The sequence below is a fragment of the Nyctibius grandis genome, chromosome 9, assembly GCF_013368605.1.
Source record: "Nyctibius grandis isolate bNycGra1 chromosome 9, bNycGra1.pri, whole genome shotgun sequence".
Classification (NCBI taxonomy): Eukaryota; Metazoa; Chordata; class Aves; order Nyctibiiformes; family Nyctibiidae; genus Nyctibius; species Nyctibius grandis.
The window spans coordinates 30,332,302-30,359,015 of record NC_090666.1 but is presented as its reverse complement, the minus strand read 5'-3'; the positions used below and the strand labels follow the sequence as shown (position 1 = coordinate 30,359,015).

The window sequence follows — 26,714 nt, the reverse complement described above, 5'->3', positions numbered from 1 at the left end:
CATGAAGGGATGGAACTGTGCTCTCCACTGCCGTGGATCAGGAGATAGAAAGATTTTGGTGTGATAAGCTTGCTGGTGTCTTTCTCAAGCACCAATGCGTGTTTCACTGGAGAGAAACAACTAGGAAAAAAAAATGAACTGACCACGCTGCTTGTACTGCCAGAGCGGACACAAGGTGCAGGGGCTTTAGCTGTGCTGGAGAGAGGATTTGGGAGATGATGGCGAGGATGATAGTCTACCAGCAGACCAAAACGTTGCTTGTCCATAAGCTTGTGATGCTGCCTTTTAAGACAACTCCTGACTGCCTTGCACTGGTCACTGATGAGCAAGATACCTTGGCTGTGTGATGTGGGGACACAGGCAGCTGTCACAGCCAGTGCATCTCTGGCCATGGTGGTGCCTCTGGATGGCTGTGCCTGGCAGAGGTCTTCTGGAAACAGCCCCACAGGAGGTGCTGGGGGATGCTTAAAGCAGCCGTGGTCAAGACGTGCTTTGCAGTGGTGAGATTTCTGCTTGGAGGCAGCTTTTGGATGACTTGAGGTGCACTCATACCTGTGCTGGAACTGAGGTTTGCCCCCCAGCACGGCACCCGTCCTCTGGGAGGCGCAGGTATGTCCATACCTGGAGGTGACCTGCACCTTAATCGCAGAGAACACGAGTTAGGTGGCTAGACCCGCTCCTGTGCATCTCGGGGGAGCTGCAAGACATAGAAATAGCAGGTTTTGAGACTGGCTTACAATTCTATCTGCACCAAACCTTTAGAGGAAAAAGCTGGGCTGGAAGCAGGAGTTTCTGTGCATGGGTGTGCGCGTGGTGCACGGCGCAAGACCACAGGGTTGTGATTGGGAACTTACCGTGCAGTGTGGTAGTGTGAGGGCGGAAGGGTTGTAACATAACAAGAAGCAGAGCTGCTGGGAGACGGACCAATATTTGATTAAGAAAACCGCTGACAAATTCTTTGACGATGCGTTTCCTGAATGCTAAGCCTTGGCTTGGGGTAAACTCAAACCTGAAAGACAAATAAAAGTTTCTTTCCTCGTGAATTCGCGGGCTGTGCTGCTGTGGGTCACTGCTCTGCACCGGCGTGGGCAGCGGGGAGGCAGGATGAGCCCGTGGGGCTGGGATGGAGGGGCTTGTGTCTGCACCGGTGCTGGGGAGGAGGACGGGGATTTCCTTGCAACCCCTTGTCCTTCCAGCATCCTGAATCCCTGTCTGAGCCTCCTCATTTGCGCCTATTTTGGTGAAGCTGGTGCCATGGTCGGGATTTTTCCTTCTTTTTCTTAATACTGGAATCAGTGACCAGAAGTTTGTGCTAATCAGCATTAAAAAATTACCAAGGATTCCTCTGCTTGGGGCTGTTTTACCCATGCGCTTCCCCGCCCCCTGGGTTGCCCACGGCCATGACGGCGGTGCCTGGAGGATGCTCTTGCGGATTCCTGGGTGGAGGGGCTGGCTGGGAACCCCAGGGTGCTGAGATGTCATGCTGTCTTCCAGGTCCTCCCCTTCTGCCTCTGCTGCTGACCGCCAGCCCTCTGCCCCACGGCCTCCCCGACCTGCCCCCGCTTCTCCTCCAACGGTGAGTCACAGTTTGGGTTTTCCATCCTTTCCAATTTTTTGGGGGGGCAATTGGTTTGGGACCTGTCCTGCTTGCTGGTGACACCAGCTGGGGGTGCAGTTGCTACCTGGGAGGACATGGCTGCTGTTCAGAGAGACATACTGGGTATCATGGGGAAAAACCATTAATTCTGAGGACAGCTGGCTGCTGAGAGGGGCTGTGCAGTCTCCATCCTGGGAGGTTTTCAAGCCCCAAAGGGATAAAGCCCTGGGCAACCTGGTCTGATCTTAGTGCAGCAGGTGGGACTGATGATGGACCTTGGGGGGTCCCACCGACAGGCTCCTTCCCATGGCAGCGGCAGCAGCCCCTCGTGCCCAGGTCGCTGGGGATGAGAGCGGTGGCTGCTGAGTCACTGGGAAGGGGAAGGTTTCCCCTTAAAACACACAAGCTGCCCCGGCACATCGAGAGCAGCACCAAGTCCAAGCGACTAGTGGGGCCTGCAGCTTGTCTGAAGAATATTTTGGGCAGTGGAGAGGTTTTTCTGCCCTCTGGCACTCAGCTTATTAATGGCTCGGGCTGCTTGATTCATTTTATTGATGGGTAATGCATGCCCCAGTTAACTTATTGGGAGCAGCAGCAAAATAAAGCAATAAAAATAACCCGGCCCCCATGTCACAGAAACGCGCTGGATGGTTTCCATTGCTGTGGTGGTGTGATTTCAGGATGAAGATGACCCTTGGCTTGTGCTCCCCCTCCCCACCATGGGGCCAGTTCCCACAGCCAGACCGCTGGGCTGGGGTCATCTGGGGGGTCTTGCTGGGGTTGTGTCCCAGGGACCCCCCTGAAGAGCCCAGCTCTTTGGATGACTTCCTTTGGTCAGTAGGTACTGGGGCAGGACCTGCCCAAACCTGCTCTGAATGTAGAGAAAAGCATAGACAGGGCTTTGCTGCCTGCCCCATAAACAACCTGGAGGTGATGCTCCTGATCATTTTGTTTCCCCCACACCCCAAACCATGTTTTATTTCTCTCTGAAATTGGCTTTTTCTGGACAGTAAGCAGCCATCGGGTGTCCTTCCTCTGCTCTGTGCCTAACCTCTGCCGTGTCTGGCTCTGCAGGCTGGTGCCACCAACCCCCGGTTTCCTCCCCGTGCTCAGCATGCCCTTTACTGGTGCAACCGGAGCCTCTGAGGAATCGCTCTGGAGCTCGAGGCCAGCCTGCAGGGTAAGGTAAGGCATGCTCAGTCCCTTTCCACATCCTGGGGGTGGTCTTTGCAGCTGAACCGTGGTCTTCCTTAGGTTATAAAATGCCTGCAGGGAGGACGTGGTTGGGCTCGCAGACCCTGCTGCACTGCAGGGACCCGGCTTGGCCCATGGACAAAAGGGAACGGGGTTTTGCTCTCTGTACGGTGCAATTCTGCTAACAGGGCTTCTGTGAAAGGTGTGCTTTGCTGCTGGGGCCTCTTTCGGCAAAGGGGCTGGTGCGGTCCTGCATCCGTGCAGGTCTCCTGTCCTGCCACCTCTGCCCTCCTTGCATGTGGCTGCCTGCTTTCCGCCACATTGGTCACAGGCGTCCATTAAAACCAGCTAAAGAACTAAGCTGGGAAGTGCATAGACAGGGTCATTTTCATCAGCCACTCTGCTTTTGTTACTAAAATAATCTGCTTTGGCCTGGGGCCATCGTGTTGTCCCAGACATTGACTATCGCAAATGGATGGTGGGGCAACATTTTCCATTAGCGAAGAGGAGGACACGTGTCTCCGAGTGAGGAGAGAGCTCCATAAAGCAGAAACGTTGTAACAACAGACAAACCCACCTCTCTTCTCTCCCTTTCCTTTTAAACGTGTCACAAATCCTTGTTTTCTGCACCTAAAACCCTGGGAGAGACCGGCCACAGCAAAACCCTATACCTGCACCAAGATGGTACGGTTTGGGTAAGGGGATGAAATGTGAGGAGGGTTTCTCAGAGGAGCTGCAGGTGACCCAGTAAGGGTAGAACTTGCCCAAAAACCTGCGAGGAGGCTTGTCCAAGGTCACTGGCGCTGTGGTGGGCACCAGTTGTGCCTGGTCTTGAGTGCACATCATCTGAGGTCTTTGCTGTCACCATCTGCTGCTCTTGTGTGCTATGGGCAGCCTCTTACAAACACATCCATCTATAGAGGGGTTTTTGGGGGAGAGGAGGGTGGCTTTGGCTTTTCTGCTGGTAGCTTGGAGGCCACGAGCTGAAGGAAGGATGCACTTGAGAGCGCATACCGGGAGGCCTCTGCCCCTTCCCCGCTTGCTGGCATCCCCCTGAGCACGGCAGGCCTAGGGGAAAGGCTCCCCATAGTTAGCTCCAGGAAAACCGGGGCATGGCCTTGCTGGGAGGACTGAGCGTCCAGCCTGGGACCAAGTCCCCAAACTGTCCTCCCACAAGCGTTCGTAACCCAAATCTGTCCAGCAAGTGTGTTTTATTCTCTGGCTTTAGTGAAGACACTTTTCTGCAAGAACTGGTTATTAAAGCATCATTTGGGTGAACATCATGACATCCCACAGCCCCCGCCTCCCTCCAGGAAGGTCTCCAGCCTAATTTTTCTGCCTTCCCACGCTCCCTGTCTGACGTCCCGTCCCTTCTCCCAGGCCTGTTCCCTGACCCCTCTCTCACATCCTCAGGCAGGAGAGGAGCCTGGCGCCCAGCTCTGTCCAAGCCAGCAGCTTGTGGCTCAAAATGCAAAGCAAGGTGTGGTTTTCATTTTAAACGCTAAGCCCCCTTTGAGGCTGTGTCTTCAACCTCTTGCCCCATGGGATTTCATCCTTTGAACTCAGGGCTGATCCTGTGCATGTAGTACCGTGACTATTTTATAGAAGAACTACAGGTGCAAGGGACAGCTGGAAGAGGACTCTGGTTTTGGAGACCACTTGGCACTGGGAAACTGCTGCTGATTCTGGGGCCTGGAGACGCTGTGGGGCAAGCAAGGTGCTCGGGTGGGAAGCGTCCATGCCAGCAAGGGGAAAATCTGGCCACGGTGCAAAGTGAAGCTGTGGGGTGGTGAGGGGGACGTGCCTGCCAGTGGCGAACGATTTCCCAGTTTGACCCTTCTGCTTCATCTGAACTTGAAGGTGAATGAGCAAAGCCAATGGCATCGATCCGGGACACGGCTGATGAGCGGGGTGCCCTGCAGGGAGCTCGGCACCCAGCGTCGGGTCCCTTTCTCGACGGTTTTTTTCCTGCCTCCCCTTCACGCTTTTCCAAAGCGATCAGTCAGAGCGGGGCCCGGCACGGCACCCCATGCCACCGACCTTGCTGGGGGCCAGGGGGACACCATATAGGTACCTGCAGAGAGCTGCCCCGCTCTCTGTTGGGCTTCTCCCAGAAGCACCTCCCCGCTTCTTTCAGGTCTTTAGATACAATACCATACGAACTGGCAAATTATATTTCTTTGACCCGTTGAGAAACAAAACCTGAGTGTAGATTGGAAACCTTGGCCAATGCATAGAAAGCTCTTTTTTGGAGGAAAGAAAGATGATGCGCCTTCCCTCAACATCTTCCGTGCTTTAGCCACAGATTTTTTCTGCAGCTGAAAATAACAAACCATTTTAATCTAAGTATTGGCTTGTTCTGATCTTTTAATCCAGCTTGCTTTCTATCGACAGAGCGGCCTAAAATTATTTCTCCGCCTGCCTCCTCTCTATTATATAATTATTCAGAAGATTATTCGGGAGCCAGATTTAGCTGGGCATCGCTGGGGAAGGATGAGGGAGCTGTGGATGGGGGGAGCTGTGGGGCTGGAAGGTGAGGGGGTTTCTTCTCTCCCTTTGCACATTGGCCATTGCAAAATGCAGGAGGGGAAAGCAGCGAGCTGAGTGCTTTTGGCTGTGTCTGTAGTTTGCATTTGAGCATGGCAAGTTTCCCCTTGGGCTTGTATTTGTTGGAATAAAATGCCCCATCTTCTGGCTGGTGGTTGGAGAAGTGTGACCCTCTGAGCCAGAGAGGATTTCAGGTTAAACCCTGCACTTCTCTACACCGTTTGGGGCATTTTATAGCTGTAGTTCTGTCTTTAATAGTGGTGGGGTGAGACAGTCTGGCCTTGGGAAGGACCTGGAAATAGGGACTGTGCTCCTGATGCCTCCCGTCCCCGTGCAGAGGCTGAGGGAGCTGGGTCTGCTCAACCTGGAGAAGAGAAGACTGAGGGGGGATCTTATCAATGCTTACAAATACCTTACGAGTGGGTGTCAAGAGGATGGGGCCAGACTCTTCTCAGTGGTGCCTGGTGACAGGACAAGGGGCAACGGGCACAAACTGAAACATGGGAAGTTCCATCTGAAAATGAGAAAAACTTCTTTACTCTGAGGATGCCAGAGCACTGGAACAGGCTGCCCATGGAGGGTGTGGAGTCTCCTCTGGAGATATTCAAAACCTACCTGGACACGACTCCATGCAACGTGCCCTGGGTGACCCTGCTTTGTCAGGGTGTTGGACTAGATGATCTCCAGAGGTCCCTTCTAACCCCAACCAGTCTGTGATTCTGTGAACAGCCGTAATGGAGAACCATCAGCCGGGCTGAGTGCCGGGTCGGGATATGGTGGTGATGCTGAGAAGGCACAGAGGTGGCCAGAGCTGTGCTTTCTCACCAAAGCCCAAGCTCAGCTGGTTCTTTGAGGAGCCTTAGGTGTTACCCTTAGATAAGAAGGGCTCGAGCCCTGGGATGATAGGATGGTTGGGGACAGCTGCTTTGCAGAAGTAACATCGTTGAAATTCAAGGGCAGATGCCAGAGGTAGAGTCACCTGGGGCTTTCCATTGGCAGGGGTGATGAACAGGCATATCGCTGGCATGACAAGATGGCACAGCCGAGGGGGTTGGCAGGTGGAGACTCAGGTTGCCAGAAAAATGCAGCTTCTGACTAGCGTGACCTGTGGGCTTTAACTTTGACGGGAAAAACAAGAGGATGTCTTGGCCTCCAAAAATTCCTTTTCTCTTTCACAAACGGAGTGTCGTGACACTGATGGGCTGGTACCTGCAGTTACCAAGGGAAGGCCAGGAGCTGCTTGGCCTGTGGACCATGGCTGGCTGAGATGTGGTGGCTCAGAGTTGCTGTCCCCTGGGAAACACAGAGCTGGGGCAAGGAGGGACCCCCAGCATCAAAGTCAGGTGCTGGAAGCTGTGGCTTGCCTTGCTCTGCTCCACGGGGCAGAACATCCCCAGAATTGTGCTGAGGTTTGGTGAGTGTCTGTGGGGGGACACTTCGAAATGCCCTTTGAGCCTGGCATGGCCATGCGGTGGGGGGAGCTGGCGATGTCCACCCGGAGCATGCCACACCCCCTCCACTGCACTTGGTCCTTCTTCCAAGAAAGCTGTTTCAGCGGACCCTCTACCTCCAAAGCAGGAGACTTGATTTTGCCCCTCTACTGCGCTCTCGTGAGACCCCACCTGCAGTGCTGCGTCCAGCTCTGGGGCCTCCAACAGAAGAAGAACATGCAGCTGTTGGAGCGAATCCAGAGGAGGCCACAAAGATGATCAGAGGGCTGGAGCACCTCTCCTGTGAAGACAGGCTGAGAGAGTTGGGGCTGTTCAGCCTGGAGAAGAGAAGGCTCTGGGGAGACCTTCTATCAGCCTTCCAGTAACTGAAGGGCTACAGGAAAGCTGGAGAGGGGCTTTTTACAAGGGCATGTAGTGATAGGATGAGGGGGGAATGGTTTTAAACTGAAAGAGGGGAGATTGAGATGAGATATTATGAAGGAATTGTTTCCTGTGAGGGTGGTGAGACACTGGCCCAGGTTGCCCACAGAAGCTGTGGCTGCCCCCTCCCTGGCAGTGTTCAAGGCCAGATTGGATGGGGCTTGGAGCAACCTGGTCTAGTGGAAGGTGTCCCTGCCCATGGCAGGGGAGTTGGAACTAGATGATCTTTAAGGTCCCTTCCAACCTAAACCATTCTGTGGCTCTATGATTCTATGACTTGTCGTCTCTTGGAGCAGTTGGTTGGTGCAACCACCGTGTATTAGCGGGGAGGGCAGCAGAGGACAGGATCAACCTGGGGAAGGACAGGTCAGGAGCAATGCGGGGGCAGGAGATAATCTTTTTTTAGTGATGGAGCAGTTGTAACATCCCCTTCCTCCGAGGCTCAGGGAGCCAGGTGAGCTCTGGCGTCTGCAGTCAGGGCTTCAGCCTGGTCCTTCCCTCCACTGCTGCCTGCCTCTGAGATGGATGCTTTAGCACAGCCCATCACCAGCAGCCAAATGCACGTTGCTGTACGCACTCCCCTCCCTCCCTCCCAGAGGCTCCATCCCCAGAGCAGGTCGGCAGGCACGGTTCTGCCAGTACCCTGGCAAAGCATCTTCAAATTTCCCATGCACACAGGCAGCACCCCAGTGCTTGTCTCGTACCTGAGCTCCTTTCCCCTTCATGTCAAAAGCGTTGGCTGGTTCGCCCTCATCGCCTCGAGGCAACCCGATTTGCTCAGTGGCCTTTAAAAAAATAATTAAAAAAAAAAAAATCAAAGCCCACTGAAATGACAAGAACATCAGCGGTGGGTGCATCCCCTTTTCCAGCAAACCAAAGGATTTAGGAGAAAATAGGTCACGTGTTCTTCATCCCATGCCACGTGGTGGCCCTCCCAGGGCCAATAAGGTTCAGAGCTCTCTGCGCCGTACGGTGAAAAAAATCACTGGGATTTTTTTTTCCCCCATAGCATTTTTCATCGTTTCCAAACGCGAAAAGACTGGCCATCTGTCCGGACCCCCCTTCACGACTCATCGGCACTAAAGCAGCTCTTTGAGGAAGGTAAGAAGATTTAAAAGGTAGCGTTGGTGGAAGACCACCTGCCGCATGCAACTTTTCCTACAGATGAAAATCAGGAAAGAATCATGAAATAAGTCAGGTCTGGGGCTCCAGTATGGGTTAAAAGAGCTTTGGGTGCTTAAGAGGCATCTTAAGTGAATCTCTTGTAGAGGAAATTTGAGTCTGTGCCGGAGGGAGGTGGGACTATGGGAGAAATAGGTGCGCGAGCAAGGGGATTAGCTTGCTTAACTTAACAGCTGCTCCTCAAGTCTCTCCTAGAAAATATCTGCAAAAATATTTTTGCAAAATTGTTTTGCAAAATATTTTTTGCAAAATTGTTCAGCGAAATTGTCGTTCTCTGTCGTAGCGTGTGCTTTATTTTTGCTAAAATTCACTTTTACCTGTGTCTCGCGGCTAACGCTAAAGATCATATCGCTGGGTAGGGCAATGTCCATCTCTGCGTTAAGCAGCATGGTCAGCCGTTCCTAATTTGTGTGATTTACAGTGCAGGCTTTGGACAGCGTCGTCTGTGTGTGCACTCGGGATGGGAATAGCACAAATCGAATTGCCGTAAAGAAATTGATACTAAAATAACATAGATGTTAATCACATCTCGGTCTGGCAATGTAATAAAACCCCCAGCCCCTGTTTGATTTAATTTTTACCTTTTGGTTCTATTTCCATTATTTTTTTTGCCTTGCGCCAAGGAAATTTGATTTGGAGAGAGGAATACCTTTTATTAGGAGGCTCGCTTTGTTTTCTTTCCAGTTTGCCTTCAGATACCCATTTTACTCAGGGTGCCTGAATTCTTTCCGATACCGTCGTGTTTCTGTTGCATTTTCTTTGGTCGCACCATTGCTTTATACGTAAAAAAGGGAAATATTAATTGCGAAGGTTATGGAGGACTTAAAAGCTGTTGAAATCAATGCCAAAATATCATCTCCTTATCATAAAGGGAAAATGTTCTCGGACGTATTTTTCTTGTAATCTGAGTTTTCTGGGATAATGTAATTTTAACATGAACCATAGTAAAAAAATCTTATTTTATTAGTCGGAAGTCTCATCTGGCTTAAAAATAAACCAGAAACAGTGGATCAAGGGCGTTGTGTTTAAGTTTCCATAAAATGATTGCCCTTTGTTTTGACAGATGCAAAACCAGATGCTAGCCTGCATTTTGATACAGAAACCAAACCCTGAAAACGGCAGATTTTCCTAATATCTGGGGATATTTTTTCATAATATCTGGAGTTTTGCTTTTAATTTTGAATCCCAAAATAATTCAGTAATATGTCTGAAGCTCTTAATCTCAGACTTTCCCCCTCTTTTATGGATTAATTTATATAAACGTATTTAGTATTCTCAGATACAAAAGCAAATTTGAAATTCTTTCTTCTTGAGAAATAACTGTAAAAAAAAATGTTCTTTTAATCTTGCTGAATTAAGAGGACATTTCTTTCTGAAGAAAACCAATCATTTTGGGTGGGGAAAAAAAGGCTACGGATGAAGAACAAGGTAAAAAAATCCTCCTTGATTAGTTTCAACATTATTTTAATGTTCGTATTGCAATAGGTGCAAATTCTGCCTTCAAAATGCGTTAGAGAAGCTGTGGGATTTTTGGTGCAAAGGGTTTGGAAATAGGAATGCTGTCAGAATCGGTGGCGTGGGTTGTGCAGAGCGGACTTAGCGAACCGCCTCGGCGGTGGCCAGCACCCATTTGAGGTGGAAGCGGAGGGGTCCTGGGCACCTGCGCGGGGAGATGCAGGATGCTCTTCTGGGTACCTATCAACAATGCTTTCACCCTCTGCGGTTTGGTGGTGCCAGGACCGCTTTTCTCAAGCGATGGTTATTTTTTTCCCCTCCAAGTCACACACCCGCTTGGGAGACGGGCATTGTCTGTGCCGCAAGGGGACCGGGCACCTTGCCGGTGGCACGGTGCTGGGGGGCTCATGCCCAGCACATGGGGACGAGCTCGATCCCGCCATCAGCGGAGCGCTTGCAGCCTTGGCTCCGATCTGTAGCAAAGCGACGTGGCCGCTTTTGGCGAAGCGGAGGATGCTTTCCCAGCCCCGGGACAAGCTGCGCGGCGTGGCATCTCTGGCGTGGAGCCCTCGTTCCTGCAGTGCGATGGTGGGTGGCAGCCTGCGTGGCTTGAGTTTGCCAGGCCTCTGCAGCTGCTTTTTGGCCAGCTGAAATGGAAAGTGAGTTTAAATGCTTCCCCAATGGGCGAGGGCTGTCCCCATCCCTGCAGTGAGCCTTTTTCAGCCTCCCGCTGAATGCATCCATCTTGGTGCTGGGATTGTGCTCACACGTGAATCTGGTTTAGTTTCTTTATTTTATTCAGGCTTTGCTAAATGAGCCGGTAGTGCGCAGCGGGTGCCAGCGCAGGGCACCCCGCTGACACCAGACCCGCTCCACCCCACGGATGCGCCGTTCGCTGGAGCTGTGGGTGTACCACCCACCCTTGGCAGAGGCAGCTCGGGGTGTCGATGATGCATCCCGCCCTGGATTTTGGCAGGGACCTGCAGCCCCACGGGGATGGGGCCACTGCAGTGGCCGTGCCCCCGCAGCCAGGGCCAGGTTTGGGGACAGGGGTGGTCGTGGCCCCTTCCCCAGCAGCCCCGCTTCCCACCGATTCCTTCCCCAGTGCGTTTTGCTCAGTGTTTAGACCTGAGGTTACGGAGGACCTACCATGGGGAGAAGGGGAGAGGAGAAGGCGGCTCTCCTTGATTTTAATCGGCATTGAGGTTTAGCTGAAGTGAAAACAGATCGTGAGTGACAGTTTTGGAGCCTGCTGTCAGGGTCTGAGCGCAGCGCAGCGGCGATACACCCCCGGCTGCCGAGGGCCCCTGTCCTCCTCATCCTCGCTGGCCAAACCTAGGGACGGGACAGGGGCCATGCAGCCCGGCTCCACCGCTGGCATGGCCGCCGGACAGCTTTGTCACATGCTGCCCCTTCATCCTCCTTCCTTGCAGTGCTTTGGGCTGGGGGCAGTGTCAGGCAGGACATGGCCTTGTGGTGGCCACTGAGCACGGACTTCTCCAGCCCTGTGCAAATGGATGCTTGAAAAAGGAAGGATGGGGTTAGCGCTGCGTCCTGACCGATCCGCTTGGTCCTGACCGAGCAATGAGAGGTTGCTTCTCCAGGGCAAGGGAGAGACCCCAAGGGTCTCCCCATCTCTCCCATCAGTCTCCCATTCCCAAAGAACATCTCTGGCTGGAGTGAAAGTCACGGGTTTAGGCTCGTGGAGAAATGGCGCAGGCAGAGCACTGGATCCAGCCCTGAGCCTGGAGGAGCTGGGATTTATGGGGCCAGGCTGGTCGTGGCTTCCCCATCAGTCTCCCTTGATCCCCACGCATTTTCCTAAATGTGGAGGGGACCAGCAGAGTGATGCTGTACTCAGTCTGTCCCATACGTCCCCAGCCTGGGGGGTGAAATGCGAAGACCTGCCTGTTCCCCCATGCCTGGGTCAGGAGAGGCTAGGACTTGCCCCAGGTGCTTTGAGAAATTCGGTGGCATTCATGAGAGTAGCCCCAAACTCCTCATCTTTCATCCTGCACAGCCTGGCATTGGGCTGCCATCTACTTTTTTTTTTTAAAAAAAAAAAACATCAGCTAAATCAGTTGTTTTTTGTAGAGACTGAGTATGGTCAAAATAACATGCTCCTTGCCCGTCTTGACCTGGCATCTCCTGTGTGCTCTGGGTCTGTCTGTGTCCACCAACACCTGGACAGACCCCTCCAAGGCAGCCCATGTGCTGCAAGCCTCGTCCCTGTTTCCAGGGATTAGAGAGAGCAAGGGAGATGGGATGAGATGAGGCAGTAGATTGCTTCGCTTTTGGGATGAAGGGATTTGTGGGCTGCCCCCAGATCAGTGATTGAAAACGGAGGGAAATTATTAGGATGATGCTGCCTGTGAGATTAAAGCCAGGGCAGCCAGCAGGCTCTGGTGGAGGGGAATGAGGGGGGGCACGGATCGGGGGGCTGCGGGATGCCTGCTGCTATGAGCTAAGGGGAGATGTTCCTGGCTGCATCCTCATCTGTCTCAGAGGATGCACTGGAAGCAGATGCCTGCCGGCCCCAGCTCTCCAGGATGCCTGAAAGGGTGTGCAGCATGATGAGCCAAGGTGGAGAGAGGGATTAGGGGACAGGAGGCCATGTTCCTGGTGGCTGGATCAAGAAAGATAGTGGTGGTGGGGTTTGGTGCCTGCTCTGCAGGTGTTGTGGCCATGCGTGTGTCCGTGCAGCAGCCACGTAGAACCAGTGCGGGCAAAAGTCTTGGGCTGGTTAAGTCCATTCAGCTCTTTTAGGTGAGGGCTGAGTAACCCCCTCGAGGTTATGGTTAAGGCTGTGCAGTCTCTGGCATGGCAGCGGGATAGATGTGCCCGTTGCTTTCTGCTTTCCCCAGGCCCCAGAGGTGCTCTCCTCTCAGCTGCCCTCCCCAGTTAAAAGGATGCCAGGAGCGTGCCTGGAGCTCTTTGCAGAGCTGTGCCCTCTCATTTTCAGGCTGTTGGAGGACAAGCTGCTGTCCTCCGAGGTCCACATAGCTCCCTGTGGTCTCTCCTCCTTTATGAGCTGCCAGTATGGACCTATGGCCACGAACATCCTTTTTTTGGGTGTCCTTTGGCCTTCCCCCCAAAAATGGCATGTAAAAACTGGCATGTAGGAGACTGCTATCTGATTGTCTCACCCCTCCATCTTCAGAGGGATGTGTGTCCAGTGCTGGCTGCTCTGGCATCCTTTGGCCAAGGCATAGGTCCTTCAGAGCTGATGCACGGCCCCAGCAGAGCATCCCTGGGGCATCTGTCGAGGCATCTCCCAGTGCAAGGCGGCATCTCCTGGCTCCTGTTTCTTAGCCTCTGGCTAGGGAAAAAAAGGCTAAATTGGGTGCATCCTTGAAGTGTGACCAAACCTGGGCATAGCACAATGTCAAGGTTATAAGTGCAGTTGTCCAATGGAGATGAGCTGTATTTGCAAATACACGTGTGTGTAAGATCTAAACAATGATGACTGGCAGAATGACATTGTCACCGACAGCACATGGCTGTGGGGAAGCTCTTTTCAAGAGCCTGACCTGGATCTTCTTCACTGCAGTTTAAGCCCCTTGCTCAAGGCCATTGCCATGTCTCCCCCCACCCCCCTGTCCTGCAGAGCCTTGGTTCCTCCAGCCCTTCCCCATGGGCTGTGTTTGCTGGCCCCAGGGATCTGGGGTTACTCTGCTGGCTGGATCTCTGGTGAAGACCCACCCTGTCATTGTTGGTTTCCTGCAGATCCTGAACTTGCAGGTTGAGTTGTCACTCGCAGCCCTTTTTCGGTGGATTGGGAGCTCATCCTCTGTGCACTTCATTGCACACAGCCAAGCTCAGTACTTTGCCTTGCTGAACTGTCTCTTATTTTCTCCCCTTTGCCAAGCTCGTTTTGGCTTCTTGCTCAGCTCTCCAGTATATTGGAGAAACTCACACGAGTTTCTCCATTCTCCGGCGGCTCGGTCCAGCCGCCCTCTGCAGCACTGCCAGAGGTGTTTCTTGTGTCCCACCGCACGTTCGGGGGTGCGGATGTGGAGCGTGGCACTGAAGCAGTCATCTTCCCAGCCTCCGCAGTGCAAGGCGGTGCCGTTTCAGCTAATTCATGAAAGCTTTGGGATTTTTTTTCTGTCTCGTGGTTGCTGCAGCAGAATCCGCCCCACTCTGCAGTGCTGAGCCCCGCGGCAGGGTCCAGGCTGGGAGTGCAATGCAGCGCTGCTGGCTCTGCCTTCCTGAGGCGACCAGGGCACCTGCCTTGAGCAGAGACCAAGCCAATGCTTGGTCCTCAATGGCCCACCAGCAGATCCTCTGGGACCCTTGCTCTCAGCTTCTCCAAAAAGCTGGATTGGGCATGGAGCAATAGCCAGCATTTCAGGAAAAAACTTCAATGGATCTTTTTTATCTGTTCTTTAATCTGCTGACAGAGGAAAAAGCTGTGATCGAGGAGACAGGGTGACCTTCCTTATCCCAGGAAATGTTATCTTCTCAACACACAGGGTCTTGAGTCCACCCAGCACTTGCTAAAGGCTTGCAGACATCTGAGGATGCTCTTGGTCACTGAGTTGTAATGGACCCAACCGAGTAGTACGAAGAGCTTTGGCTCTCATCACCTTGTGGGGCAAAATTTCTGATGTACTTAAGCAGTTTGACGGTCACTGAAAACACCATTGTTATTGGCAAATTGTTCCGAAAGTAACTAACAGGGTGAATTGGAAGTGGATGGATTAAAGTGTGTTGTTCCCACCTACCCACTCACCCCAGCCTTCCAAAAGCAGCTGTAATTCACTACAAAATTAAACAAATTCGATGAAGACCCATTATTATACCAAGTAGGGTTATCTCAGCTTGTCAAGACGGTGGTTTAACAGGTTCAACTCACTGATTTTGCTCAGGGTCCCACAATCAGTGAGCCCTGAAACCAGCCCAGACAGGGTTTTCTGGGTTGCACAAGGGCATCTAATAGCCTGCTCCCACTAAATTGAATTTCCCTCACTGCTCTGTGTCCAACCTCATGTGAATGAATGGAAATTCTGCATCCTATCTCTGCAGATACACATCTCAGGTACAGCTTCCTAAATTTCCCGTAAACCTGGTAATTAGCACAAACATCCAAGTTTTATGTCTTCTGCAGATGTATCAGGGCAAGAGGTAGGTGCTATCGTCCTGCTGGTCTGTCACGTGGGATGAAGTTATTGCGTGCAAGACCTTCATCCTGGGGTGATCGGTAGGGAAAAGCTGCGGCTTTGTTCGCTAGCCTTCGCACAAAAGATCACACCAATGGCACCGCCATTGCGACAAAGCCAGTTGTTCTCCTCAGACCGGGCTTGCCTTAGAGGCGGTGGAGGCTAACACCATCTGACACGCGGGGCCCAATTCTGATTTCCGCGTGATTGCACATCCGCGCACCAGCCGTGCCAGGGTTGTGCTTCTGTGGGCGGCTGCTGCTGGTCTTGGTTAACTCTTGAGGTGCGGAAGGCTGCCACAAACCACACGATGCTTGGTGGATGAGCAGGGACTCTCAATGGACATCCCTCCCTGGCTTGACGTTGTCCATGGGCTGGAGCCAGGGGTTTGTTCTACACTTCGTTGTAGAGACTTGCCAGCTTCCCTCACCCTCTGGGATGGGTCTGTGCTGGAGGTATGTGATGCTGTGCTTCTATTCCTCTTGATTTATCAATCAGGTCAGAAATCACTCTGAAAAGCATGAAACCCCACTGAAAACCTACGAATGTGAAGTAGGTTCAGCAGAGGTGAATGAGGCTGGTACAGTAGACACCCAAAGCAGGATGCACAGCCTGATATCGGCTTGTGGGTGCACTGGATGAAGGAGAAATCCAGGAAAGCAGCAGGGAATTTCCTGGAGGGGAGGGCAGGTTTAGCATGGCTGTGAGCTGGTCTGAGAGCAGAGGTGTGCATTTGGCTGGGCTGTGGCTGAGCCCACCGTGGTGTGACACGGCTGGAGCTATGGGCCATCGTACCAGTTCCTCTTGAACTCTGGCTAATACCAATATTTTGAGTTGATATCTCTCCCTGGAGGGCCACCCAGTGTAAAAAACCAACTCTGCTCTCTAGAGGGCAAAGGATCTGGGGAGAAAGCCATGCTAACCTGAAGGGTGGTAGGAAATGATTGTTTAGAAATAGAGAAGAGCTCCCAAGAGTTGCATCCAGCAAAGAGGTTGGTGGGAGAAGCAGGAGTTAGAAGACCACCTGAAGCATGGAGGTAGCAAATGAGGCAGCAGAGGTTGCTCTGGTGGTCCTGGCACTGAATTTATGGGCAGAGGAGCCAGCAGAGCAGAGAGGGGAAGGGAGGGAGCAGAAGGCCCAGAGGAAGGTGTATTTGCATCCTCTCAGTAGTAATTGGTGTAACTGGCATAGAGGTGAGCGAGACTGGCAGTGCCCTCTGGTGCAGACGAGCAAGGAGGGGAAGGCGGGTTATAATTGCTCGTCAGCAGCCAACGAGCAACATATTGGGCCATGAGTGGAGACATCTCACCTGGAGGAGAGTAGGGAAATGGGAGTAGGTGACCGAGAATGAAGCCTCCAGAGATGCCTTCTGCGAGGGCAAGAGCAGGGATATTTGTCTCCTGTGATGCTTGGAAAGATCAAGGGCAGGTGAGAAGCAGGTATATACTGCTGGCTGATGTACCAAGGTAGCGTGGGGCATCTTTTTTTTCTTTTTTGGTTAGAGATAGCTAAAATATTTCCACTGAAGCTGGAGAGCAAGTGAAGGAATTGTCAACCGAAATGACTATGGTCTATGCAAAGTGGAGCAGCTGGAAATGCAGCTTTATTGCAAAATGGCATTTGGTGACACTCATGTAGATGGTGCTACTGTCCTCTCATGGCTTTGTCTGCTGACAGTCAAAGCCTGCCAATGGCTGATGCATTTCCATTTGGAGCCTGGGTTTAAGGCAATTGTTGACTTTGGTTTTCTGCTGTAGTGTTTTTTCTTCTTCCACCCCTGTCCTGATGTGGCCAGACCGCGTTGTCGTCATAATCCTGAGCTGGCTGCATCGCGGTGCTTCCCAGCCGCTAAAACGCAATGCTGAAAATCGCCGGATTAGGTCTTAATGGCAGGATCAAGCTGCCAGGAGATGAGTGGGGAGAAAGCTCCTGCTTACGCAGGTGGACAGGCAGTGCTCCTTGGGAAAGCAAGCTAGCAAGCATAAAATGTCGGAAAAGCAGCTTCTTTCCTGGCTTCCCCTGCTTTTCTCTGCATTTAGCACATCTTTCATCTTCCAAGGGTCAGAAAATGCTCGCCTGTGTTTTGTGAAGGGAGTATTGAGGGGTCATTTCCTCCCTCACACTGGAAAATGTTGTCGAGTGATGGACTTTCTGACCAAGATATTAATCCCCAACATGAAAGTCTGCCAAACACATTAGAAATCTGGGCCATGCCGTAGATACTGCGGTGTGCTGAAGGACACTGAAGCTTTGTGGTCATCTCTAACACTTGGCTTTCTGCTGGTGCGTCTCTTGAAGCACTAAAGAGCCTGGGAAGCACGTTGGGTGTTTTTTCAGAGTGGCGTTGCCATTGAGCAACTACTCAGATGCTCCAGGGTAGGGTCTCGGGGTGGTCCTCTGGACAGGTGGCACAGCATCCTCATACAGACCCCGGCCACCCTGCGTGTTACCTGCATGGGTTTGCGAGGGCTCTTGGTCAACAGGGCTCCAAGGTGTTGGAGTTTATCAGCCTGCCCTGACCAAACATGTCAAGAAAGTGTGTTTTTCTGGAGGCCGTGTGATGGGTGAGGGGGGTGATGGAGACTTTCTTCATCGAGTTTACTTGGCAGTGCCTGTGAACTTTCCATCCATCCCAACCTTTCAGGGAGGGGGTGGGTTATGCCTGTGGGACATTTTTGCACCAAGTTGTTCTCTCTGTTTTTTTTTTCTTGGACAGCTTGAACAAAGCACTGTTGTCCCCCAAAAACAAATACCTAGATAAAGCAATGAAATTTTATCTCTGTAATGCTGATGAGAATATTCCATGACAAGATCTACCAATTAAACTCTACCTTGTATGTCTGTCTTCTGGCAGGGCCGTGCATCCCAGAGGCACTAGGGTGACTTCAGTGCAGATAAGAGAGACCCTCCTTTTGGAGTTGGGGTCTGCAATACTAGTGCCAAGACAACAAGAACAGTTTTGTGATGGAGCTCGTTTATGAGAGCCTCAGCCACCTTCTCCAAAACACAGGCGGCTGCTGCTGCCGCACCCTGGGGCGGTGGGGGCTGTCTCAGGGGAGCTGCCCCCCAGTGCCGGCAGCAGATGCCTTGGCTCTCCGCTGGGCATTTGCAGAGGAGGTGTAGGCAGCGTTTGCTGGAGCTGTGCCGCAGACTTGCTCGCGCGTGGCTAACGTGCCCAGGGAGCCCAAGTGGATGCATGGGAGGAGGAAGAGGAGGAGGAGGAGGAGGGCTGGCGACATCTCCCAGCCCCTGCAAGGACACCGGCTCTGCCTGAGCTCAGCTGAGCCCCCTGCTGTTGCCCGTCTGGATGGGGCTGCGGGGATCCCAGCATCTGATTTTTTCAGCTCCCATTTGGAAACCAGGCTGGAGAACAAAGTCCAGCCCAGAGCCTGGTCTCCCTCCCCCTATTCTGCTTCACATGCCATCTCCCGTCTGGGAGATGATCATGGTATTAAATTAATTTAATATTTGGTGTTCAGAATTCCCCTAATTAGAAGGTTTTGCTCAAATTTTAGGAGAGTGTCAGTATTTGTGAGGAATCAGCAAGCATAAAGGCAGGAGTGCCAGCTTAGGCAATCACTCCAACCTCCAAAAACCTGGACAGGAGAAAAATTGGAGTGTGTATGTTTGCATGTGGGGAACAGGAATCTTTCTGCTATTCTGGGCTTCCATTTGCCTTCTCCTTCTTCTCCTTGGTCACTGGTGCCTGAGCTCCTTTTTCAGACACAGGGAATTCCTGATAGATTAACGAAATTTCCTGGAATTTAGTATATTTAATCTCAAAACCAAGGAAGAAGGAAGAACCTAATTGTTCTGAGTACCGACGATGCCTCCTCTGAGCACTCTCCCAAAAGGCAGCTGCGTTTAAAAGGTCTATTTACTCTGCAACAGGATCATCCTTTAGAAGGATGTTACCCAGCTGCTTTGGGGCAGATCAGCACCAGGCACTGCGCTCCTCACCCTGCAGAACTCCCCTTGCTGCGGTGCAAAGACATTTGGCTGCTGCTCGCGATGCCCATGCGTGGGAGGACGTTGCTCCAGTCCTCAGCCTGCGGTTGCCCAGGCGTGATGCTCGGCGTAGCCTTGCTTGGCTCGCTGCACAGCTTCCATTTCGGGGCTGAACTCGGCTCTTCTGTCCCCTAATGCCGCGTCTTTGAACTCTGCAGGGCTGCACCTGCCTTGCACTGGGTTGGAGTTGGGCTCTGGATCTGCTCTATCCGTTGGACTGGACGTAACGGTGTCTTCCGGGCTTTCTAGTAGATGGACAAAGAAGCCATTTCAAAGCTGCTGTGAACTAGGCAGAATATGATGGTGAAGAGGAAGGGTCTGAGATGGGTCTCTCTCCAGGCAGGGAATGCTCTGAAATGCTCAAAATGGCATTTTGGGGGGATAATTTTTCCCAGCCCTTTGTCCGTGAAGAATGAGGGGTGTAGGGGGAGGCACGCGCCCAGGGTAAATGCCTTGGCTCTATTGTTCCCATCATTTCCATTGAGTTTATGAACCCCCGTATAAAAGACTTACCTTTCACGAGTATGATTAAGAAAAGGCCAATGTAGCTTTGCCGCTCACTGGAGCGTGAAGCGTGTTTAATTTAATAATGCTGATAAATCTTAAAGCCAGGAGCATTTGGCTAACACATGACCCACTTTTTCAATCAATTGGAAACATTTACATAACTGCCCAATGCAGGGTTCCTCCAGCGAGGGATATGGAGCAGGGGAGGGCAGACACCCTGGTTGAATTTGGCTGGTCCTTAGTGAGCAAGTTGTGACCCATCTCACTGGGACTGCCAGCTCTTCTGCTGCTGCAAGGATGTGCCCGGGTTTAGAGCACCTCAGCCACACAGCTGGGCTTTGGGGTCCATCACCCCAGTGACAAAGCCCAGACTTCTCTGTGATCCCACCCTTGCCTGCCAGCTCCCAGCCATAGGGCTGTAGCTGCCTGGGCCACCGCGGTTGAGCAGCTTACAAAATGAAAGCCCTTGGGGTGGTGTGTGGGGTAGGATGGCTTTGCGAGCACTGCCTCTGCAAGAGCCACTGCTTGAGGATGTGCCTTGACCATCACCTGTGAACAGCCTCTACCTTAGAATCATAGAATAGGTTTGCTTGGAAAGGACCTTGAAGATCATTGAGTCCAACCGTTAACCTGGCACTGCCAAGCCCACCACTAAACCATGTCCCCAGGTGCCACATCTGCTCGTCTTTTAAATCCCTCCAGGGATGGTGACTCCACCACTTCCCTGGGCAGCCTGTTCCAACGCTTGACCACACTTTCGGTGAAGAAATTTTTCCTGACACCCAATCTAAACCTCCCCTGGCACAACTTGAGGCCGTTTCCTCTTGTCCTGTCGCTTGTTACCTGGGAGAAGAGACCGACCCCCACCTTACTACAACCTCCTTTCAGGTGGTTGTAGAAAGCAATAAGGTCTCCCCTCAGCCTCCTTTTCTCCAGACTAAACACCCCCAGTTCCCTCAGACGCTCCTCATCAGACTTGTTCTCCAGACCTTCCTCTGGCTCTTCTGTCAGACGATGCTCATCAGCCAGGAAGGGGAGCTGCGCCTCCGTATCGGCATGCAGCGGCCTCATGGGTGGCTGCAGTGGCATCATGGCTTTGTTTCTTTCCCTGTGGCAGGGCTAGATTGCTCCTGGGACAGGACATCCCTGGGGGTGGCTGTCCCCCTGTGCGACAGTGGCACCTCTTTCGTGCAGGCACTTTATCTCCTTGCACATCAGGAGCACCAGCAATGCTGACATCCACAAATCAGCACATTCATCCTTTTCAGCATCGCTTCCCGTGCAGAGAAATCAACGTTATGGGGTTAACGAACACAAACAGTTATTTATTTTCCTTTATTGTTTGCCTGCAGCGGGCTCAGTCTTGAAATAGAAAGTTCCTGATCTCGCACGTTGTGCTATCATGTGTTAGCCCTGATATCATCATGTGTTAGCCTGATCATCTGATCCTCAATGTCGTCACCTTCTTCCTCTGAAATATTCTCCTCCTCCCCACCTTTAACAGTGCCTTTTGGCTTGACATCTTCAACACATTTCATTTCTTATCCTTCTTGTGAGGATTTTACTTTTGTTTCATTTGTAACATCCAGCGGCCTCGAGATCAGTGTTTGCAAGCAGGTTATAAGCAACCTCATCCCCAGTGAGCTGGTCTCCTGTTAGCTCAGGGGGAACACCATCTCCCTACTCACCACTTAGGTTTTATCCATTTTGGGTTTCATAAGAACCTCTTGGAAGAGGAGGTTTTACATCAAACCCATCTCCCAGCCACGATTTGTGCATTGCCGCCTGTTTATTCATCCCGACCACCTCTTTGCATTAAAGTAATGCTTGAGAACTGGTTTGCCTCCCATTTTTTGGTCACATAAGTCCCTGTCTGAGCAAAAGAAAATGCCAGATGCTTGTGACCAGGATGAAGAATCTCCCATCTGATATATACCGAGGGATTAAATAACATGGGGGTGAATTGCTACAAATCTCTCGGCATTGCATGTAGAAGGATGCTGGCACCTCCCTCTGGGACAGGACCGCTCTCCCCATGCCGTAGGCTGCAGAGACTTTTCACATGCCTGGTCCTTGTGCAGAAATGCTGCCAAGGAGGCGTCAGGAAAGAAAAGCAAGGATTTGTTGATTTTTTTTTTCCCCTGCCTTCAAAATATCAGTGGTGTTTTTCCCTCTAGAGGGCAGAGGAGGAAAGAGAGAGAACGGGAAGGGAAAGGAACATGACAGCACCGGGAAAACTCACAGAGGTTTCGTTAGATACAGGCAAAGCATGAACAGCTGGACATGGCGTGGTCCTGAGAGGCAGTGCCCAGCTAGGGTGCTCACAGGTCGGGATGGCAACGCAGATGTGCAGCAATCGGGACACCAGCTCCATCCTTCTCGCGCCTGGGATCAGATAGGTATTTCCTGGGTACTGAAAAACTGGCTTTTGATTTTCTGAGTGCCGTCTTCACACTTGAAATGGTGAATTTTGGTTTGCCCAGCATGGTCCCTGTAGCGAGTGGGCAGCCCTATCTGCACCCATGAAGGTGCTCAGCCCATGACATCTCCTTGCAGCTCCTCCAGCTGTGGCTTTCCCATGCCCTGCTGTTCTGCAGGCTCCATCCCATGTTGAGGAACCTGCCTGTTTTGAGAGAAAACCTTTCCCCCTTCTCTGTCCCCAGGTGATACGGCCGTGGTGCTGTCTCCTTCTGTGCCGGGGCTGCCCTCCCAGCTAACGCACGTCTCCCATCCCCTGGTAGGCAATGGAGTCGAAGGTCTCCGAAGGCGGCCTCAACGTCACCCTCACCATCCGGCTGCTGATGCACGGCAAGGTAAGGGGCTCCCGGCGAGGGGGTTTCCTCGCAGCTCTTTCTTCCACCTCCGCTCTGGCTGTGCCCAGGTCCAGCCAGCCTCCGTGGCCCTGGGCTGCTGGGAGCAGGTTTCCTCCTGCTGATGGGGAGGGTGGTGTGGTGGCATGGTGCTCCTGGCCCTTCTCATCCTTGCCCCCATCCCTGTCCTTCTGCTGGGGACAGTGTGCACCAGCTCTTTGCTTCATTATGGGGTTGGCCTGGATTGTCTTCATGTCTTCTGATGTCTTTTCCTTTGTGTTTGGCTTTTTTTTGGTAGGAAGTCGGAAGCATCATTGGAAAGGTAATGACATCTTTTAAATATGTATTTGATGCTATTGCCTGCCCCGTTTGCTGCCTGTGGTGTGGTAGATGCCAGTCACCTCTTCCCTGTCATGTCCCTTAAATGTTCAGGGTGCCTGAGCGTGTCGCTGGGTTTGTTAGACAGAAGTGATGGGAGACCCACAGAGGGATCAAAGACCATTCCCCTAAAAAAAAAAAAAGCCCACCAAACTTATCTAGTGCCGTTTCCAGCTGCATCACTGTGGTAGTGAATAGGTGTTTATGATCATGTTGCCCTGACATGTTAATTAAATAGATTCGTTGAGAGAGATTAAGAAATGTCCTGCAGACCCATCTAAATTCTGCAGCATTTCTCTCTGAGGACACAGGATGCCATTTAGCTCGTGCAGAACAGCTTCACGAGGTGCTCTGCTCCCTGGTGCTTGCCATGGTGGTTTGGAAGTCCTGGCTATGCAGGATTGGGTTTTTTGGTGTTGTTAAAAGGCAGGTTTGTGGTAGCAAAGATTTGCAGCACAAACACCTTCTCCTATATAGCTGCACCTTATTTTTCCATCAGCCTGTCCAGCCCTGGAAAGATTCACAGTTTTGCTTTATATCTGGATATAAAGATATTAGATCTCTCTCTAGGTACTAGATAACTGCCCTCCAAAGGTGCTCTGAAGTGCCAGCTTTTCTCAACATCGGATCAATTTCCGAGCGTTTTTTTCCATGCGGTTTTCTTCCTAATGGGAAATGTAGAAATGGAGGTGGAAGCTGCAGCTGTGTAGCTGGTTTGTCTGTTGTGTCTCACAGACACAGGGAGCAGGGCTACGATGGCTTACACCCTCAGCCTGCCCATCACATGGGGAGGGAGGGCAGAGCTGCCCAAACGTTTGGCTGTGTATTGCCACGTATTAGAGAGATGCGTGATTGGAAGGGTTGTTTTGAAGGTGGAAGTCTTGATTTTTTACAATACCCTGTGTTTCTGATTCTTATTTCAGAAAGGAGAGACCGTGAAGAAGATGCGTGAGGAGGTGAGCAACCTTGCTCTTTAAAACAATTTGGAGGAGGAGGGGAGAGGAGCGGGAAGGGCCATCGGGCTGTCCTGCCCGGCAGCGTGCGGCACAATGGCCAGAGCTGCACATGGCCCTGTGCGATACCTGCAGTAACTCCCAGGGTCAGGACATGCAAGCCGGCTGTGCCCAGAGCTCTTTGGTCCCGTTTTCTCACTCTGTACTGAAACAAACTCCTATCACGTTTAATAGGAATTTTGCAGAGCCATGAATTTGCTCTTAATGAAAGAGTGAAATGAAGTCACTCGTAAGATGCTTGAGTTTGCCCAAGGTCTTTGCGCCTGCAGCTACCAAGGAGTTATCAGATCAGTAAGCAACACTCTTTTTCCAAGCAATGACCCCACGAGCTGGTCTTGCCTTGATCGCCTCGGTTCACACTTCAGTAAAAGACCCAAGGTGGAGTCTTGACAACCCTTCCTGAGGACTGGAGTAAGGCAGCACTGGAAGCACCACAGGGAGAAGGAGTGGGAGTTTTTAAGGTTAGATGGGATGTCAAGAGGCTGGCAGAGGTGATGACCAGGGACCAAGCAAGCAATGTACCTGCCAGTCTCCTGGGGCTCTCTGAGCTTCTGCTGTTGGGTGCTGAACCTTCCCAGGATGGATCCATTCTGGAGGAAGGGCTGCACCTCCAGCACATGCCCGACAGTTACTTGGCTGTGGTTATTCCAGGGCTGTCCTTCTCTTTCCAGAGCGGGGCAAGGATCAACATCTCAGAAGGGAACTGCCCTGAGCGAATCGTGACCATCACCGGCCCCACCGATGCCATCTTCAAGGCTTTTGCCATGATTGCCTACAAATTTGAGGAGGTGAGCAACGTGAGCCCTTTTCCCCAAGAGGGAAGAGTAACATGGTCTGCATCCAGCCCCTTGGGTGGCCCACTGGCCAAGCAGAGCTCCAGCGTGCCCACTGCTGGGGCCAGCAGTGCAGATGGGCCTGGGTACCTCCAACCCACGTGTACCTGGTTGGACTTGCTTAACTGGTACACAACCTTGGCACAAAACCTTCCAGACATCTCTAACTAGGCAAGAACTGAGCTTCAGTGAATTGTCCCAGAGGTCTCACAGTTAATTAACTGCAGGGATGCAGCTGCAGACCAGCTGGGGTCTGGGGGGCATGACCACTCTTCTCTGGCCCAGGGCATTTGGATTGGCCTGGATGGCAGGTGTCTGGTTGGGTACCAAGGGCTGATGAGTTGCATTCTTACTTCCTAAGGACATAACCAACTCCATGAGCAACAGCACTGCTACCAGCAAACCTCCGGTGACGCTGAGACTGGTCGTGCCGGCTAGCCAGTGCGGCTCGCTGATCGGCAAGGGAGGCTCCAAGATCAAGGAGATCAGGGAGGTAAGGCAGACCTGGTTTTGTTATCACGTGTAATCGCAGCTCCGACCAAGGGGGAGCGGGAGCTGCCTTGGAAAAGGGGATCCTTACGCTGGGAGCATCATGCCTCATGTTGCTTCCCAGGATGGTCCTGCTGACGTAGGAGCAGCATCCCGTGGCAGCTTGCTGGCATGCCCCAGGCAGGGCGCCGCGCTGGAGCTCGTGCGGGGCAGCGCAGCTCTCGGGAGGCGCGTGGCGTCACAGCTGGAGCCGGCTGCGAGGGAAGGCATTCAGCTGTGGGATTTCTCCTCCTCTCTCTTTCTGTCTCCAGTCAACAGGTGCTCAGGTTCAAGTGGCGGGGGACATGCTGCCCAACTCCACAGAGCGGGCGGTGACAATCTCGGGGACACCTGACGCAATTATCCAGTGTGTCAAACAGATCTGTGTGGTGATGCTGGAGGTACAGTCTGTAACAAAGGGGGTAAAGTACATAGGAAAAAACCCAGCTGGCACCACAACAGCGCTGGGAGCTATGGAGCGTGTCTCTCATACCCTTCACCAAGCGTTGTCGGACCACTCATTTCCTGGTACCTCCGTTTGAAACCCACCCAGTGTATTTTCCCCACCATCTTTGTACATTGTTTCTAGAGTCACACACTGGAAACCTGCCTGGTTGGGTACCCCAAAGGAGATGGTTTGTGTTGTAGCACAGGGTGGCTGCAGGAGAGAGCGGTGCTGGCGGAGGCCAGGCTGGCTGGGACAGCCATAGCCTGGCGTCCCAGCAGCGCCGAGGGTGCCATGGGAAGGGGACTCCACTGCCACTCCACTGAGCACCTGGCCTCCTCTGCACAGGGCTTGCAATGCCCTGTGAGGACCACGGCTGGGAGGAGGAGGCCAGTGCATCCCCTACGCTGGGGGAGCCAGGGCTTGGAGCGCAAACCTGGGCTCCAGCATGGCACAGCAGGGAAGGTAGTGAGGAAGGCTGGTGGAGAGCAGGGCCTGTAGGGTGCATGGACGTGTGGCCAGGGTGCCGTTTTCCAGGAGAAATGCTGATGAGCAGAGCTTGAAGATCTCTGCCATGGAGAGATGCTGCTGTACCAATGGCTTATTGCCAGGGACGACCACAGCCACATGCCCCACCTCCACACCTGCCACCTCAGATGGAAGAAGCTCCAGGGGGAAACCCCTTGGGACACGAGATGGGGACACCCTCCGCTCCTGGGGCCTCCCAGAGGTGCACAGGCACAGACCCACATCAGGCCCCTCTGCCTTTCTGTACAGCCCACACACCACTGCCCTTTCACAGCAGGGAGGAGCGCGTTTGCCGCTGCAAGAGCTTCAGATGAGGATGCGAAGGCTTAGTGGAAGTGAAGCAAAATGAAACATAAACCACTTCAGCTTGGCAGCAGCATGGCTAAGGAGGAATTGCCGTGAGCCACATTACCCACTGCTGCTGGTAGTGATGCTCAGGTGGGTGCACTCTGCTGCCAGAGGAGCGCAATTTTAGCCGCATGGTGACTCCAGGTTGTGCTCTGGACTGCAGCAGAGGTGGGCCCCAGGCGATGCTTGCAGGTGTGTTATAAAGTCTTTGGTGGCTTCTGTTCTCACTGACCAAAGGGAGGGTTGCTGCTCCTCTGGACAGCTCAGCAATGGGAAAGAGAAAAACCCATGAGTTTTCTTGCAGTCT

General features: G+C 52.5%; 1 protein-coding gene across 12 annotated transcripts in view; it reads left to right on the top strand.

Moving 5' to 3' along the window:
• PCBP3 (poly(rC) binding protein 3) overlaps nt 1-26,714 on the top strand; it is a 66,107-nt gene that overhangs the window by 12,691 nt on the left and 26,702 nt on the right. For 5 of the 12 annotated variants that reach the window (XM_068407668.1, XM_068407663.1, XM_068407660.1 and 2 more), the window contains exons 1-8: nt 1,501-1,576; nt 2,672-2,777; nt 22,266-22,337; nt 22,633-22,656; nt 23,636-23,668; nt 24,397-24,513; nt 24,920-25,051; nt 25,359-25,487. In XM_068407668.1, coding sequence (XP_068263769.1) covers nt 2,712-2,777; nt 22,266-22,337; nt 22,633-22,656; nt 23,636-23,668; nt 24,397-24,513; nt 24,920-25,051; nt 25,359-25,487 — 573 coding nt within the window. In that variant the 5' untranslated portion in view covers nt 1,501-1,576; nt 2,672-2,711. Of the gene's footprint in view, nt 1-1,494; nt 1,577-2,671; nt 2,783-8,218; nt 8,311-22,187; nt 22,338-22,632; nt 22,657-23,635; nt 23,669-24,396; nt 24,514-24,919; nt 25,052-25,358; nt 25,488-26,714 lie in introns of those variants that run through there. The other 7 variants (XM_068407670.1, XM_068407672.1, XM_068407671.1 and 4 more) reach the window with 5 other exon arrangements.